Source organism: Tasmannia lanceolata, unplaced genomic scaffold (assembly GCF_043159265.1).
Source record: "Tasmannia lanceolata isolate RefF3 unplaced genomic scaffold, GAP_Taslan_0.1 ptg000002l, whole genome shotgun sequence".
Lineage (NCBI taxonomy): Eukaryota > Viridiplantae > Streptophyta > Magnoliopsida > Canellales > Winteraceae > Tasmannia > Tasmannia lanceolata.
In genome coordinates, this window is record NW_027518679.1 from 48,802,152 (window position 1) to 48,820,423 (window position 18,272).

General features: G+C 36.2%; 1 protein-coding gene across 2 annotated transcripts; it reads left to right on the forward strand.

The window, feature by feature from the left end:
* The first annotated feature begins 35 nt into the window (after nt 1–35).
* Nucleotides 36–17,958, forward strand: LOC143876418 (serrate RNA effector molecule-like). Of its 2 annotated transcripts, none has more exons than XM_077378118.1 (12): nt 36–551; nt 3,811–3,938; nt 10,504–10,564; nt 11,049–11,123; nt 11,255–11,329; nt 11,421–11,468; nt 11,700–11,768; nt 12,338–13,153; nt 13,251–13,299; nt 16,279–16,388; nt 16,646–16,840; nt 17,501–17,958. In XM_077378118.1, exons 1-12 carry the CDS (start codon nt 208–210, stop codon nt 17,559–17,561), a joined length of 2,031 nt encoding a protein of 676 aa, XP_077234233.1. In that variant the 5' UTR covers nt 36–207; the 3' UTR covers nt 17,562–17,958. The 2 variants fall into 2 exon arrangements, with proteins under 2 accessions (XP_077234233.1, XP_077234230.1); XM_077378115.1 differs by having other exon boundaries at nt 38–551; nt 16,279–16,568.
* Nucleotides 17,959–18,272: the final 314 nt, after the last annotated feature.

An 18,272-nucleotide genomic window follows, 5' to 3' on the forward strand; every position in this document is an offset into this window, starting at 1 on the left:
CCCCTGTAAACTTGATTTGACGTCAAAAAGCGTTCACGTTATAAAGGGCCGCATTTTCCTACAGGGAGGCGGAAAAATCATCTCCCGAGTTGAGCCCTACTCAAGAATCAAGATAGTGATTAGGCATTCATACAAAACCAGGAAATCCACTATCTTCCCCTGAAATAATAATTCTAAGGTTTTCACAACACTGTTCTCTTCATTTCAATGGCGGAGGTCATGGATATGCCCTTAGAAACCCTAGATCGAAGTCGAGATCGACAATCAGAGAGAAGAGAAAAAACAGAATCATCACCACCTCCACATCCACCTCCAATTCCACCGAGAAGGAGAGATAGGGATTCGAGAGAAAGACGAGACGAGAGAGACGATCGTCCTATAAATCGCCGAGCAGATTATCACCGTTCTCCGGGAAGGGATAGGGATTACAAGCGCCGCCACTCCCCTCCTCGCCGGTCTCCACCGCCTTTCAAGCGATCTCGTAGGGATGATGGTGGTTATGATAATCGTCGTGGAAGCCCTAGAGGTGGATTTGGATCTGATGATAGAAGGTCTGTTGTTTTGTTTTGTTTTGTTTATTTTGTTTTATGTTGATTTGGGATGTTTAATTGGAAAGAATCTGAAAGAAAATGGGGTCATTTTGCGGAATTAGGGTTTCTTGTTTCTGATTTTTGATTTCTAGAGGGCTTACTTTTTTTTCTTCTAGTGATATCTACCTGGCAAGAACCTGAATGAGAGGGTCTGTGCTTTTGTTTTGATTATTTTGTTTTATGTTGATTCGTGATATCGAACTGGAAAGAATCTGAAAGAAAATGGGGTAATTCTGAGGAATTAGGGTATCGTGTTTCTGATTTTTTATTCCTTTGGGGCTTAGATTTTTCTCTGGAGTAGTTGTAATGTAGTTGTGGGTATTTGTTTTAGGGTTATGGGTGTTAGTTATTGCTTATATTTCATATAAGTGGGTTAATAGGGTAGTGATGTGGTACACCTCTGTGCTTGTATTTAAGAAGTTGTATCTTAATGAAAATGCAGAGAGGTTTACAATAAAGACAGAAATCTTGTTTAGGAGAGTCATAGTTCCTCTCAAATTGAACCATTAGGAGGTCCAGTTGCCTCGAATCAACCTTTCTCCTCTCTTTTATATATTTTCTTTGTTTATTTGTGTTACGGCCTATTAGGCACTTAACAACATTTATAGTCTGCTAAAAGAAATTGAATTCGTTTTTAGTTCGTAAAGGCTACCATAATTTACTGAATTTAGGCTAGGCCTGGTGGATGACCTTGATAAGTGGCATTTAGTGTTATTATTTTATTAAATAAATAGTTAATTAATTAGGTATATGATGTGTCATTGTTAGTTAAGTATTTGTTTTTATGTGTATGGTTTAAAAGAGAGTAGTTATAGAGACTGATTATTATGTAGTTATTGTGTGAGGGGTCTTACTCGTGTGGTTATAATGGGAGTGGTTTTTGTAACTCGTAACTACATGTTTGCTATTTAAATGAGCGTGGGATCAAAGAAACAAAGCTTTGATGCCACTTGTTCTCACAAAGATCACAACAGGAAGCAAAACCCACATGCAAATCACAAAAGACAAACCAAGGAGAGAGAGAGAGAGAGAGAGAGAGAGAGAGAGAGAGAGAGAGAGAGAGAGAGAGAGAGAGAGAGAGAGCTTTCTCTTTGGATATTATATGAAAAGAAAACCAAAACCGTACACACTCTTTTCTATTACTCTCACTGCCATGTTTTGTGGTCGGCTCCACACTTATATGGTACCTAGGAAGCTTGGGAACAAGTTGCATCTGGGCTGCATGGGCTTATATGTATGTATGCATGTGCATATATGTACAAACATAATATGTAATAATGTATTCTGAAAATCGAATCGAATCGTAAATCGTAACAAGGTTTGAATCGAATCGTAAATTGATTTTTTTTTAGATTTATATATAAACTCAACTCAACTCAACTAAGCCTTTGTCCCAAACTAGTTGGGGTCGGCTAATGAATCCTTTAGAAAATTTTCACGAAGAAGGTGAAAGGATCTACCCGGTTTTATTAATACTATTTACCATTCAAAAAAATATTAAAAAATATAAAAAGTTCAAAGAAGAATAAAATTAGTAATTATCTAGTTTTCATTCAAAACCAGTAAAATGAAATATAAAATTCTATAATTAGTAAACCAAATCACTAACTATATTCATCATATAATAAATCACTAATCAAAGCACAAACTATGTTCATCAAACTATAAATCATCATATAAATTATCACAACAATAAACAAAACACATACTCAATTCTATAATCACCATACAAAGAAGTGCCAACAGTAAACAAAGCATATTGAAATGATTTTCATGTTGTTCTCAAAATCCAAAACATTCAGAACCTAAATAATTGAAATATGGGGAAAAACAAACATGGGCTAAATCATTTAATAGATTTCCATATTAAGGCTCTGTTTGTTTTGGATCAATGCCCATACTCCATATTAAGTATATTAATTGTATGACGATTATAGTTCTCAAGATCCAAAAGAAACATGGCCTAAATTATTGAATCACAATCAGTTCTCAAAATTCAAAATAAACAGAAAAAATCATTGAAACATGGAGAGAAAACCCCTTGGAATAGACAAAAATAACTTGGCAATAATATTATGAAGGAACCATCAAATGTACCTGTTTGTTTTGGATTTTGAGAACCGATTGTGATTCAAATCAGTTCTCATAATACATAACAAATATGACCTAAATCATTGTTGAAACAGAGAGAAGAAACCCTGCAACAGGAAAAAAAACCTGCGGCTGGTATTGGTAAGTAGTAGGAAGGATGAGGAAGAAACGATAATTAAAAAAGAGGAAAAAAGAAGGAAGGAGGAGAAGAATAGAGCTAGGATTTTCTTTACTTGTTTTTAGGTTATAAGTTGAAGCGAGGGGTTTATATGCAACTTATTTCTAATTGTGGACGGCCCGCCACAGAAAAATAAGCAAAATAAAAAAATCGTAAAAATTATAAAAATCATGCGAGTTTTACGAAAACGATTCTTCCTTCCGATTCATCATTCTACCTTCGTTTTGATTTGAATCGTACGATTCAACTCTTCTTTGAGCCGCGTCATCAGGGATGCACTTGGGGAGGCACACCCTGGAGATACAGGCGAACGAGGAGAGACCTCGGTCTTCCGAGTACTATAGAGCCAGCAACCCAGTCCGCATCCACCGAGTCAACGATCCCTCCTGCAGCGAGCGACGATCGATCGCCTCTAGATCCAGCAGATCCAGCAGCGGATCCTCCAGCCCCAAAGGCTTGATGCAGACAGTGTATTTTTGTTTTTGGATGTGATTGTAGAGACATTTTGAATGTAGACATGTATTATTTTATTCCATCTTGATAGATTGTATCCTTAGATGGTTTATTTGTTTATGGATGGTTTATTTTAAATGTATATATGTGTGCAATTATACCTTGTGGGGTTTATGAAAGCAGTTGCACATGGAATATCTTCTGCTATGGATCCATCTGACCGATTGCAATTCAGAGTTTCTCTTTCCTTAACATACAAAACGGATGGATAGCCTATTTATTTACTTTTATTTCTCGGTTGTTTCCATTCTCAATCTATTGGAGCAAATTGCTACTCCCATCTTCTGATACATATGTTGCCCTGCATCAGATATGACTGTTATAGATCTGTTTTGTGTACAACCAAACTTTTAAACTGGAGATTATCATGTTATGAGTTTGTGCTCTTTGTGTGCAGTTCCATTTGAGTAGATTAACTCATGAGTAAGACTGTTTCAGGTTTGGTTATGATTATGCTGGAGGATATGACCGCGGTCCAATGGCGGGTCGACTTGGATATCCTGATGAAAGGCCTCATAGTCGGTATATGAATCGCCCATCTGGTGGTTATCAAAGTGGGCCTTCTGGTAATTATTTGATTAACTTGGGACTTATGTTGAATAGGTTTATTTAATTCTGATGCCACTCAATGCATGTCTTGATCCGGCATGTCTTCTTGGTTTTACAATCAAGCTCGAGAGCATCCCATGATCCTGTCATGTTAATTCGTCTTCTTTAGTATTTGAGTATTTTACTTTTATGTTCTTCCCCCTTTCTCCCTCTGTCCCAAAGGCCAATCTATGTTGAATTTTGAACATGGTTCATAAGGTTTGGTTTATAGCATGAAATTATTTGTGTTGCTAATACACTTAGTTTGAAGAGCTTGTTTCCTTATATGCTTGGATAGCTACAATATTAACTTGCTTTATGGACCAATTCAACATTTCTTCATTTTTTATGATTTTTTTGTTATTTATATTCATATGTAGATTGCGTATTTATTCTGTATGCTATATGGTCCAGTTTTAGATTGTTATATTTATGTTTTCATGTGGCCTCTAGTTGACATCAGCTTGTTTTGATAATTATTTAAAGTGATGGCTGGGAAGTACTGACACAAGTGGTTGGCAATACCATTTGCCTAAGTTCTAATTTGGCTCGACAGAAATATCAGTTTCATGAGTTTTGTGATTGGTTAATATGCTTATGCGGTTAGATGTATCAAGTTATAAAATCCCTAGTTCTTTTCAATTTGTTGTTATGAATTAGTTCTAGTGCATCGAAAACTTGCACGATCCCTGGAATGTGCATGTTTTTACATGTTTTTATAAGATTTGGTGGTTATTTATATAATTTTCTTATATTCTATTGTGTATTGTATTGTATCTTTTATATGTTCTATGATTTTTTGATCATTTGATGTGTTTATGAGGCTAGATCTGTCAAGTTATGAACACCTTTGATTCTTTTCTTTTTCATTCTATTTCCTTACATTTTTATTTCTTTTCAATTTTTATTCGACAGTGACACATGTTTTATTGTTATTCGTTTTCCTTACATTTTGATTCTTTTCTTTTTCATGTGTTACTTTTTGCTTTTTTTCCCCATGAAATTTCAATGTTTTATAATTATCTTTCTAAATGTCCGATATTCTACTTTCTTTGACCTAGCATGTGTTTAGGTTGTGCCACTTTATGTACTTGAGTTAGTGTTTTACCTATTTTTTTATTAGGGATATGATAAATTTGCCCCTAAAATTTCCCCATCCTCTTCCTATACATGTTTGAAGGCCCAAAAGCCACAACCGATAGCCTTTACTCTCTCTCTCTCTCTCTCTCTCTCTCTCTCCCGTCTTGATTCGGGCACTCTTTTTACCCTCTCCCGACAAGCAGCACTCCTATCTCCGCCGCAACTATGGTCTCTGCTCCGCCTTCGCTCTCGTCGTTTGTCTATTACAGTAGCAAGATTACTGACACCGATTATAGTCCTTCCAGAAGCCTACCTCCTGCCGCAACCCCAAGAAGCGGGGTGTGCGGGCTTCATGAATTTACCAAGGACTCAAAATTACCATGGTTATGTAATGTTCTTTTATCTTCATTTTTTTTCAAATTCATGAGTTGCTGATTGGGGAAAGAAGTGTTATATAAGGATGAAACATGATGATTCTACTGAGAAAGGTCTCTGTGGGATTAAAATGTCCTTGATATTCTAGAAGCCTACAAACCGTGCTTATAATCTATTATGCTGGTGGATGTTCGAGGAGAGGGTGGGCGGAGAAAAGGAAGGTAGAGAGAACCATGCTTGTCAAGGGAGAAGAAAAAGGGTGAGTGCAAAAAATAGAGGAGTTTACTAGTTGTGGGCTTCACAATTGGTATAGAGGGCATATGTAAAAGTTTACTAGTTGTGGGCATCACAACTGGTAAAGAGGCATATGGAAAAGTTTAATAGTTTTGGGCTTAACAACCTGTAAACATGGTCACAAATATCTCAGACCTTATCAAAATATCATGATTTTATCGTAACTTTTGATAAAATGACAAAAAAACCTGAAATAATCTCGGGATTTTAAAAGATATTGTGATATTTCCATTTTTATCATTTACTATGAAAAATACACCAACAATATCGCAAAATTTTTATGATATTTTGTTTTATATTTTTCTTAAATTTATGTTTTACATAATATTAAATGTTCTCTTTTTCCTTTTTTTTTGTGATATAAACCTGAAAGTAACAAAAAAAATAAAATCTTCTGAGATATACGCTTCCCGCCAAATTGCCAAGGCAAATATTTGTGATTATGCCTGTGAAGTGCGTAGAGGGGGGGGGGGGGGGGGGGGGAGGGGGGGCTGGGATTTTGGGTGCTAATTAGTAGCCCAAGATTTTCAAGTTTTTTTGAAACCACATACCTCCTTGCAGACTTGTTCTTCCAAACATCTCGTTGTTATCCGTGGATAATATTTGATGTTTCTTTTTCCTACTCAAGAGAGGTTATGAACTAGAGTCTTGTATACTGTTAATGTGGAAGGACTTGGGAAGAAGTAGTTAATAATAGATTACAAAAAATACGTTAAAGAAATTTCCATCCAAGATTTCATAGCTGGTCCATTCTCATCCTGCGTAAAGTCCATCTTGTTGTGATAGGAATGAACATGAACAAATAAGCTTTAGCTAATGTAAATCCATCCTGTTGTGATAGGAATGAAAAAGAAAAAAATAAGCTTTAGCTAATGTAATAAGGATACTGATTGGCGTTCCAAAGAATGGCCTTGTACGTTACTCCACTAACATTGGGTAGTGGATGAGATGCATTGGTTGCTTTATAGGGAGATCCAGAGAGGGAGTAGTTATATGACGATTCAATAATATCATCACTTCAATTTAGAGTTTTTAGTGACTTTGACCAAATGGATCTTAGTGATGGAAATTAAGTAATGTTTTTATTGGTTTAAAAAAGGAATCTACTTCTACCTATGTGCCCTTAGGTATGACCAGGGAGGGAGGAGTAGTAATGATGATTTAGTTATACCATCAATTCGATCCAGAGTTCTTAGATACTTCGGTGGGATGAATCTTAGTGATGGAATAATAAGTCATAATTTAATAATTGTATCATTGACCATTTCTTTATTTTGGTGCGAGGAACTTGCCATGAATCCACTGATTTCTGTGCTCTGGAATAAGCTTGTACAGTTTGAGAAGAGGTTTTTATTGATGAAAAAGAAGGATCTACTTTACTGATATGCCCTAGGCACGATTAGGGAGGCTCAAACTCTCATGGAAGTTTTAGCGCTCTTTAATTTGAGAGTGGGATGGAAGTTGCATGCTATGTTACTAAAATAAGGTTGTTTTATCCGCCATGATAATTGATTGGGTACATGGGTTAATCCCAAATTCTTGTGATACTAGTACAGGAAGGATCCGATATACTTTTGTTGGATGCATGCAAGCATCCTTCAAGCGTAGGATGCAATGGATAAATTTAACATTAATTCCTATTTCAGATTTTGATCTACCAAACTCTAACGAAAAGACGATTGTTATTCTCACAGTTCATAGTTGATTCGGACCGCCACTTCTCCGAAAGCCGCAAAGTATGTGCCCCGATAGTCCAAAGAGCAAAAATAAATTAATCTAACTAAGCATGTGTGACATGAGCACACAATTCTATTGTCTAATAAAAAGGCCAATATTTCTAAATTACATTATTTTTTTGTTTAGTTTTTTTTTATAAACATTATAGTGCCGAACTTAATAATAAGTGAAGTTTTAAGTTCAAGCTAAGAAGCACGAAGCAGGCTCAGGTACGAGGGTACGAGGGCAGGGGTGGATGCGGGCGCAGGGAAGCATGGGGGTCTAGAAAAGTCTAAGTTTGGGAGCACCATGTTAGTGCGTATGTAATATTTTCTTTATATATTTTTCAAAATTCATTTACATCAAAAAATAATAACTTCTAATCATCTTCATATATATCTTTCAAAACTGAAGTATGTCAAGAAGCAGTAATTTCTAACCATCTTAAGACTAAATAAAAAGCAATTTCTTAGGCTTTAGAAAAAAAAAAAAAGAGGTGAAAGGTTGCTTGTGACTAAATAAATAAATGCGAAAGGATTGCGTGCGACAAATCGAGCCTCCTTATGCCAGTCATAAAAGGAAAGTAATGTACGACAAGGGCTATGAGTAGTCAAGGTGTATTTTGTACCTTTGTTCATGTTTCCATATTTGATATTTCCATATTCGATATTCGAATACTCCAAAATTTTTAAATGATCGAGTAGGTTGCACGTTGAAGGAGACTCCGTATACAGTTAATTGGGCATCAAGGAGGAGCATTGGACCTTAGAGGTCGAGGTGTAGCGAATGACATTGATAATTTATTTCAGTCATACCCTGTGTACAGAGTTTCATCTTTTGGTTTCGGTATGTGTTTTGATCGTGACAGAAATATAAACATGTTGGGTTTGGATTTGGATGGAAATTTTGGTGAAAATTCTTTAAAAGTACGAAAATGATAGACATTTAAGATGAGAACTCATGAAGTGCTAGAATAAGCACAAATACGCACTAAAACAATTATGACATTAGTAAAAATCCCATCCATGATGGTTTAACAACATCGAACACCTAATGACATGCATTGTTGCGCATGTCTGATAATTCTCTTAGTATCTCATTTCACATGTAATTCATATAACTATTTATACATAATACATACATCATTTCACAAGCAATTCATATAAATATAATTATATAACACATATTCGTAGAATATAGCGACCAGGTTTTAAATTTTGGTTTCGATTTCAATTTCGGTCGCCACGTAAACAGAAATGTTTCGGTTTCGGTTGTAAATTTAAGTGGAAATCCTGTAAAATCACAGAAACATATGGAAACCCATGCAAATGAGTGAATTTAAAGATGAGACTTAATAAATTCTAGAACAAACACAAATACAAACCTAGAAACCATCACATAAGAAAGACTACAATCCATAATGGTTTAAAAACATGGAACACCTAGTGACATTTACTGTCGTGCATGTCTAATAATTTAGTAAATGCCAAATTTCACATGTAATTCATATAAATATTTATAAATAATACACGCACCACATTTTGCATGCAATTCATATAAATCTAATTATGTAATACATACTGATATAGCATACCACTATTACACTTGTGATTTTGGTTTATATATTTCGGTCATTTCAATAAGTTTCAGTGGGATGGAAATGGAAACATTTCGGTCGTTTCGTGTCGGTTTTAGTAGAAATTTAGGGTGCGTTCTTTAACCTCCCAAAAGAGTGCTTTTTCGTTTTTTTAGCCTAAAAATATTGTGAATTATGTTCCTTAATGATTTCCACAACATGCCTAAGGATTCATCCTAATTTTTAGGCTTTATTTTCTAGAGCTAAAGTTTCTCGCTCTGGAGAATTCAATCCAAAAGATTCGATATCTCACGATCTTCCCTTCTCTCAACTCTGCTATTTTTTTGCATCTTACCAAATAGAAGGAAACCACATTTTCCACCTCACCTTCCACACAAAATCGAGAGCCCCGCTTTCCTACTTTATGCCTTCCCCTATAGAAGCAAACCACGTTTTCTAGCTTACTGCACAAAACCAAGAATACAGGGATTTCTGAATTTTAGAGAATGTAATTCCGATTCAAAAGATAACAATTCATTCTAATTTTTAAAATGAAAATTACAAGAATGGTTAAAGAACGCACCCTTAATACCATGTATAACACTAATACAGTTATAAATTTAGTTTCAGTAAGCGTTTCGGTATCTTTATGGGTTTTGGTAGGGATGGAAATGGAAACATTTCAACCGTTTTGTGTCAGTTTCAGTGCAAATTAAAAAATATACCTACACAAAGCGAATGGGATAGTGGATGCTTTAGCGAGAGATGTTTTTAGGCAAGAGTTACGCACTGGACCATTTCTACCCCTACAATAAGTTGTATTTTCCTTTCCTTTAACAAGATTATTTCAATAACCACCACACATGCTTTTGTGTGTATTTTTGTGCATGCATTTATGCATGCTTACAGATATAATTTCAATACATAGATGAGAAAGGACAGAAATCCTCATCCCACTGGAAACTTTATAAGTTAGAAAAATCTAATCTATTGAAGCTTTAATCTTCCATTTAGTAACCATTATATGTGGTATTCTTGTCTTCATGGTTGCTTTTACTTATGTCTTCATGTGTGCATAATAATTATATATTTGTATGTATGGTTTGATGCATTTGTTTGTATGAAGTCTATATATATGATTAGTATCATCTTTTGAAAGAACAAAAAAAAAAAGCGTCAAATAGAAATTTCACTCTCTTGTTTCTTTTGATGCATACAGTTTTATTATACCAATTATTAGTATAATTGGTATAATAAACATCTTACTCTTAGTTGTCATATACCTTTCAAAAAAAAAAAACTCTTAGTTGTCATATGTATTATAATTTGCATGGGCTTCTAGGAGTGGTGGTGAGAGTTATGTGAGAGGTATTTAAGTAAGGTACCCTTTGGTTTCTTTGTTTCCCAGCTAGGTCAACATAGTAACTAGTATAATGATGGTTTCTGTTTTTTCTTCAATTTTTCCCTAACCTTGGATTTACTGCATAAATATCTTTCTGCAGATTGGCCGGATTCAGGGCGTGCTGGTTTTGGTGATATTTCAAACACAGGGCCAACACAAAGGTAGCATTTCATCATGTTTTCTTTGGCAAGACTTGTCCAACATCATTTTTCTGTCGAGTGGCTTAATTTGAAATTTGTCTTGGTAACCAATATGACCATTTTAATCATTTACCACTTCCGTTAATTATCTCCAAACTATTGAAACTTTGATGTTATTTGGTTCACAACATGGTAAGGAAATGGGCGACTTGTTTGAGCTGAAACCTTGACTCATATAATTGTAGTTGTTAACTCGAGAGTGACGGAAAGATAAATGAAAGTACTAAGTGGTGACCTTTTTAATTTGATTGAATTCTTTTTCTTTGTTTCTTCTTCTTTTGTTTGTGTTTGTGTGTGTGTGTGCGTGCATGAAGCTTCCATTTTATTATGAAGTGCAAATACCTATGTTGTCTTCCCCTGTTATTACTTTCAGTGTATTTGTACCAGATAGAAGTGCCTACATAAATTCCTTTGTATGGCAATATGACTATGTAAATCCTTTCAGGGAAGGCCTGATGTCGTATAAGCAATTCATTCAAGTGCTTGAAGATGATATACTGCCAGCTGAAGCTGAACGCAGGTATTTAGTATAAAATAATTTAATTCCCCTAACTAATACTGCCAACAAGAACCACAAAATTTATTTATTTTTGAATGGCAACAAGAACCACAATGTTAGGCATAGACTAAGAGGTGTATGCCATTCCGTAGGTATCAAGAATACCGGTCGGAATATATTTCAACCCAGAAACGCGCATATTTTGAAGCTCATAAGGATGAAGAGTGGTACTTTTTATTCTCTTCTCTCCTATATTTGGTCAATTCATGCATCTTGTCATGTGCTTTCTATAGTAACTGACTTGTTTTCCGTGCGTAGGCTGAAAGACAAATATCATCCAACAAACTTGATAGGGGTTATAGAAAGGTGAGTTTGGTGGTTACATATTTTTGGGGAAAAATGAAAAATAAAAATAAACGAATTACTCCATCTGTCCATGTACCTTGGTAAATGGTTTGGTGAATGTCTTTCTGACTCAAGACATCAATTCTCCTGCTGTGGAATGAGATTTCATGGATAAACCAGTTATTCTTGTATGCTTTATGTTTCTTTTGTACTTATATTTATTTGTATCTGTATTGTGCTTCACATTTTCAGAAGGAATGAACAGGCTCGAGCACTTGCAAAGGAGTTTTTGCTGGATCTACAGAGTGGAAAGTTAGACCTGTAAGATGTGTTCTTTTATAGATCTCATGCCTTAACATCCAGTGAGGTTCTATGAACCTATGTCACAAATATCTGATATTTTCAAAATATAGAGATTATATCTCGACATTTTGATATCATGACAAAATCCCGAGAATTTAAAAAGGGGAAGTGATATATCCGCCCCTTTTGATCACCGGGAACACCCCCTGTCAGTCTTTCTAGCAATAAGGGGCATTCAATTCTTTTGACATAAGTACAACAGCCCCTCTCTAGTCATTGATACACTGACAGGAGGTGTTCCTGGTGATTAAAAGGGGCGGATATATCATTTCCCTTTAAAAAATATAGCCACATTTTCAGTTACCACAATAATATCACGATAATATGATAATAACACAATAATATCACTATAATTTTTTTCTTAATTTATATATGTTTATATATTTAAAAAAAATATTATTTTATCGTTTTTCCTGATATAAACCCTAAAAAAAATTAATATACCTTGAGATTTTCCTTTGCCGAGAAATTCCCGAGAACAATATTTGTTACTTAGCTCGGAGCTCATTTCCATTTTTGAGTTGCAGCGGTCCTGGTGTCACTGCATCATCATCATCATTGAAATTAGGGCAGGGCAGTGATCCAAACTCCGAGGATGACGCAGATACAGGTGGCAAAAGAAGAAGACATGGCAGGGGACCCGCAAAAGAAAATGATCTACTTTCAGCTGCTCCCAAGGCTCATCCAGTCAGTTCCGCACCTAGACGAATCCAAGTCGACGTTGAACAAGCACAGGCACTTGTACGTAAGCTCGACAAAGAGAAGGGAATTGAAGAAAATATCCTATATAGTGTCGGTCAAGACAAATTAGAGGGGGGGAAACCTCATAGTGGATCTATGGGGCCAATTATAATTATACGAGGTTTAACCACTGTTAAGGGTCTTGAAGGCATTGAGCTGTTGGATACACTTATGACTTATCTGTGGCGCATCCATGGATTAGATTACTATGGCACATCCGAGACAAATGAAGTTAAGGGTAAGGGTCTTCGGCATGTGAGGGCGGAGGGTAAGAGCCATGATGAAACAAATGCTGGTGGGGCCGATTGGGAGAAAAAGGTAGATTCATTCTGGCAAGGGAGATTGCACGGTCAGGATCCCTTGGAAAAAATGACTGCCAAGGAGAAGATAGATGCTGCCGCCGCCGAGGCTTTAGATCCTCATGTCAGGAAAATAAGGGATGAAAAATATGGGTGGAAGTATGGCTGTGGGGCCAAGGGCTGCACAAAGCTATTCCATGCTGCCGAGTTTGTGCATAAGCATTTGAAACTAAAACACCCAGAGCTTATCTTGGAGCTGACTTCGAAAGTGCGTGAGGATCTGTATTTCGAAAACTACATGAAGTACGCATATATTTTGATGGCTTCCTTTGAATTATGTGTGTATAGGTGCTGGGGTTTTATCAGTTTACTAATTCATCTTGTTGTCCTTGTATTGTAGTGATCCAGATGCACCTGGCGGGACGCCTGTCATGCAGCAACCTGTACTGGTAGGGTTAACCTGACTGACAACAATATCTGGTTTTTACAAATGCCCACACAAAGACCCATATGTGCTTTTCTTTGAATGTATAAGCTAACTTTTAAATGTTTGTATACAATTAGTTGTCCTTTTATTTGCATATGCATGCATACACACGCAATTGACGATTGAGGCCATATAATTCAATTTGATGGCATTGTCTACACCTATGTCACAAATATCTCTGAGATTTTCAAAATACAGCGTTTTTATCGCGACTTTTTTATAAAACAACAAAAATACCGATATAATCCCGAGAGTTTAAAATATATAGCGATATTTTCATTTGTTGTGATAATATCACGATACTTTAACAGTATTTTTTAATTATATATATATTGTTAAATTTAAATACTTTTAAATATTTTTAAATAATTTTATTTTTATCATTTTTTCACAATATAAACCCAAAAAAATAAAAAAAAATTAATATATCCCGAGATTTTCCCTTGCCGAGAAATTCCCGAAAATGATATTTGTGACTTAGGTCTACACCTCATCACGAAGCACCATTCTAGGGTCCTGTGGTCATCTTCTCGCTGCAGTAAGTGGGAGACAGTGAGTGAGTTGCATTTTGGGCATTGCGTGTTTGCGGGCATGTGCCTTGAGCCAGACTAGGTATACTTGCTGTGAGTTGTTCCTTTCCTCGTATTAATTTGTGGTTTCTGCCCCTTCTAATACAGTTATAATTATCAATCTGTTATATGTTTTTGGTGGTATCTGTTGACCTGGAATAAAAGCAGACAGTGTCTTATTGGAGTTGTTTTCCATATTTTTCAGGGGGAATTTGTAGACAATTTTAATTTATATGTAACTCAGTATGTGATAGATGACTAATTGTGACAAAAAAAAAATTATATCCCTAGATCTATGTCCATATTTTTCAGGGGGAATTTGTTGACATTTTAAGTGCAGTTGATTCCAGTCGCATTTGACCATATTTCTTTATTTTTTTCTCGATAGATCCATATGCAAAGTTTATCAAACCTAAGAATCATACTTCCGACCAGCTCATGCCATGCTTTTTTTTCTTCTACATATTGAACTTGGGTAGAAACAGTGAGGAAAGACTTGATGGCTAGGAATATAACAGAGAAAATGACCTTGGATAGGAGAATGGAGGAAAATTATACATGTAGATGAACCCAACCAGTGTCAGGCTTAGTCAATTTGAGCCGGGTAGATTCTTTCACCTTCTTCATGAAAATTTTCTAGAGGATTCATTAGCCGACCCCAACTAGTTTGGGACAAAAGCTTAGTTGAGTTGTATTCACTTGGAAGTGTATAACGTGGGCTTTGTATATATGTTTAGGAATACGAGTTTCCTTTTATACCCTCAATTATATCCCTAGATCTATGTATCACACCTCTAGATCTACAACCCTACTTTCTAGTTTTGAAACCCAAACTTCTAGATCTACATTCCTAATCTCTAGATCTGCACTTGTATCTACTAGATCTACAACCGAACCTATGAGACCTCTTTCTATTGTTGTGATGGGAGCCACTGATAGTCTCATACATTGTCTTACCATGTACAGTCTTTTCATTGGAAGCACCTATTTGTAATTATGTTTGTCACTTATCAGGGATCTCTATGTAAATATGTTTGTCACTTACCAAGTTACCAGTGACCTCTTTGTAATTATGAAGATTTTCATGGGGTGAGAACCAACCCATACAAAAATTCTTCCCCACCCATTTCTTTCTCTCCTTTTCTCCACAAACCCTAACCCTAGTTTTCTACTAGGTATCGGATCAAGGGTTTTTTTTTAAAAAGGACCGATAGAGAGGGGTCTTCACCAACTTTCATCTCTCGGTGAAACCCTTTTTTGTTGTCATATTCTTTCTGTTCGAGGGTTAACACGTTTTTTTTTATGTTGGTGCACTTTAATGTGTGTTTGGAGGTGCTCACATTAATTTAGAAACACCTTCTACACCTTGGGGATGACATGGTAGTTGTCTTGTTATTGTAAGGGTGAATTGTGGAGATCACTTGTATTAGTTGTTGTTTCATCAATTTATCATGGCTTGTGTGTGGATCAACCGTGTTGGTGAAGTTGTGCTAGTGTGGGCCTGTTTTTACCTCAAATTTCTTTGAAAATCATGTCGACAAGTAGTACCGACGATGTTTCATCATCAAGGGTTAATAACAACAATGGTGTTGTTGGGCTTAATAACATAATTTTAAATTTCAGATGAAATTGACACAAAATGGCCGAAATGTTTCTGTTTCTATTCCCTCCGAAACTCATAACAAAACCGAGATGCATACCAAAACCAAAAAGTAAGTATATTAGTGGTATACTATATTAGCATGTATTACATAATTGGAGGGTAATTGAATCCAAAAGTGTTAGGTTTTTGTTAGGGTTTTAGAACATTCTAGTTCTCTTTCTTTTCTTATATATACGTATCCTTGTAGCACTTCTCTTTTATAGATGGATGGAATGATGAATGAATAAAGATTTGAAGTTTTTTCTCTTGTGTGGATGTGATGTCTATTCCTTGCCAAGGTGCAATGCGTAGGAACCCCTTGGCGTCATGCCTTGGGTTTTGTTTGGTTAGATTCCTATAACATGACAACAATTCCTCTGCTATAAAGCCTAAGATTAAGAATGGTTAATTTCTTTTCTTTTAATGTTTCCTTAGTTTGGTTACTTTCTAATGTTTTATGGGTTTTGCTCTCTTTTTTTTCTAAATTTTTCTATTACAAGCAGTTGACGATAAATGACTTACGTTTGTAAGATTATTTTTGCCAAATGGTTTACTTGTTTCGAAGCTCTTGGAACATTTCTGCCTTGTCATAAGAATCTGCCATCAAGCGCACAGGATAAACATGATCATGTCTCAAAAAATCTTGTTTTCGAAAGCTTAATAGCAAATCAATACAAAATCATATGCCTTGGTTATTTTCTCATTTTTATTCTTGCCTTCCTTTTCTCAGAAAGACAAATCACAACGGCGTAGACCAAGTTCAGATAATATCCGTTTGAGAGATGATCGTGGAGGCCGCAGAGAGCTTGACAGGATTGATAGAATTAATGATGAAGAAAGGTATGATAGGACTGAGAACTCTCCATCTCGTGATTTCCAATCCAACGGTGGGGAGCCAGAAGGGGGGAATCCTGATGAACCCTTGTATGATACTTATGGTGGACAAGGCGTGCGTGGGGCTGCCCCATTTCCCTCAGATATACCCCCTCCACCAGTATTGATGCCTGTACCTGGTGCTGGGTAGGTTTAGAGTTTGTTCATTTCCATAGGTAGTAATTTGCTAGGACTGTATCTTATTTAGTTGGCATAATTTGCAGTCCGTTGGGACCTTTTGTACCTGCTCCGCCTGAAGTTGCTATGCGCATGTTGAGGGATCAGGGTGGGCCCTCCCCTTATGAAGCCAATGGGGGCTCACGTGGTAGGAAAGGGCGATCCGGCCCTCAGATGGGCGGTCCAGGACCAATCATTTCATTCTCACCTGCTTTTCAACAGGATCCTCGACGTATTCGAAGGTGAGTTTTCCAAAAGATATAATGACCCAAGTCTGTTTATCTGCTGTTTGACACTTTTCGAATCCATGCTCTGATTTTATAAGAAGTCTTTCCTTGCATTGCCAGTCTTTTATGATGGGTGAGGGGAAATGATATCAGCACAACCATGTTTTTATAGTTGCACGGTGCTAGCTTGTCTTTTCATTTTTAGTTGGCTCGTGAGAGGAACTGGAATAACCTTTTGACAGCCCTTTAAGTACTAAAAGGCAAGAAGCTTTAGTGGAAATATCAAAATATGGTAGTGCTGATATCATTTCCCTTGATGGGCTTGTCATTATTTATGGGAGCTTGCCATTACCTGATCAAATCAAACTCGGGTTCTTAACACCTTGACTAGTTTACCATTAAAAAAAAAAAACTCCTTGACTAGTTTGATGTCTGGATATACGGTAACTTGGGCTAATCTCTCTTTTCTACGTATTCCCTTTTTTTTTTGCGATAATGGGTATTTCAGTAGTCTGTTTGTTGGCCTGTTTATCTTTGCTAGATTTGTTAAATCTTTTGTAGTCTTCAAATCAATGTTTGATTACTGATGGGTGATTTAGAAGACTTCTTTGTTGCTATTTCTTCATCTTTTCACCTTGTTCAGGTCTTCTGATATCCGCTTCTCCATGGCTGCAGTTATCAAGACCTTGACGCCCCAGAAGATGAAGTCACTGTTATAGACTACCGGAGTTTGTAGACAAATTCAATCCCCTATAAGAGCGGTCAAAGGATCCAACCAATTGTTTCAAATGGAAGTCCTACTGGATTTGCTGGTTAGAAAGGGTGAGCACTTCTTCCTCTGGTTTTTAGGGCTATCCATGTTTTCTTGTAAGAAGTCCTCTCCTGTTTCGTAATATAGACACGTATAAACTGCGAGTGTTACATAAGAGTTGCTTTGGGCCTAGAAGAGAGATAAAATGCAGGCAGCGTCTTGATTTTATGGTGCTTTGGGGCATCTGTGCTTTGTTCTCGTATCAAATGTATTTTAGAGAAAACATTTGTACATTTAGGGAAGATTATCTGAGTGATTAAGAATTGATAAACATGGAAATGATTCAATGGGATTGAAGGGATGGTGTTACTGTTTTTGAGTATTGTGGATGTGTCATGGACCGGAAACTGTAGTTATTGGTTTATCCTAACTGCACAATCGGGGGGGGCTTCTACTTTTCTTTTTCGAAATGATATCTGCACTCCCTTTGTTTTGATAATGGCACTTCACACTTGTTAAACACTTTCTGGTTGGTTGTTAAGCACATGTGGGGGACTTTTTAAAGGCTAATTAGAACCGTGGAAAATACGGGGATGTGGTTATCAATTCATCTTTATCTTGAGATTCATCTTCCTTTCGAGATCTCTTCACTTTACTGAACTTCTGGTTTTTATCAATATTCTTTCAGTTTTCAAA

Coding starts and splice junctions, on each gene's coding strand:
- LOC143876418 (XM_077378115.1), top strand. CDS start 208: ATGGCGGAGGTCATGGATATGCCCTTAGAAACCCTAGATCGAAGTCGA. Junction 11,469..11,699: donor TTGATAGGGGTTATAGAAAG/GTGAGTTTGGTG, acceptor TCACATTTTCAG/AAGGAATGAACAGGCTCGAG. Junction 16,841..17,500: donor GATCCTCGACGTATTCGAAG/GTGAGTTTTCCA, acceptor CCATGGCTGCAG/TTATCAAGACCTTGACGCCC.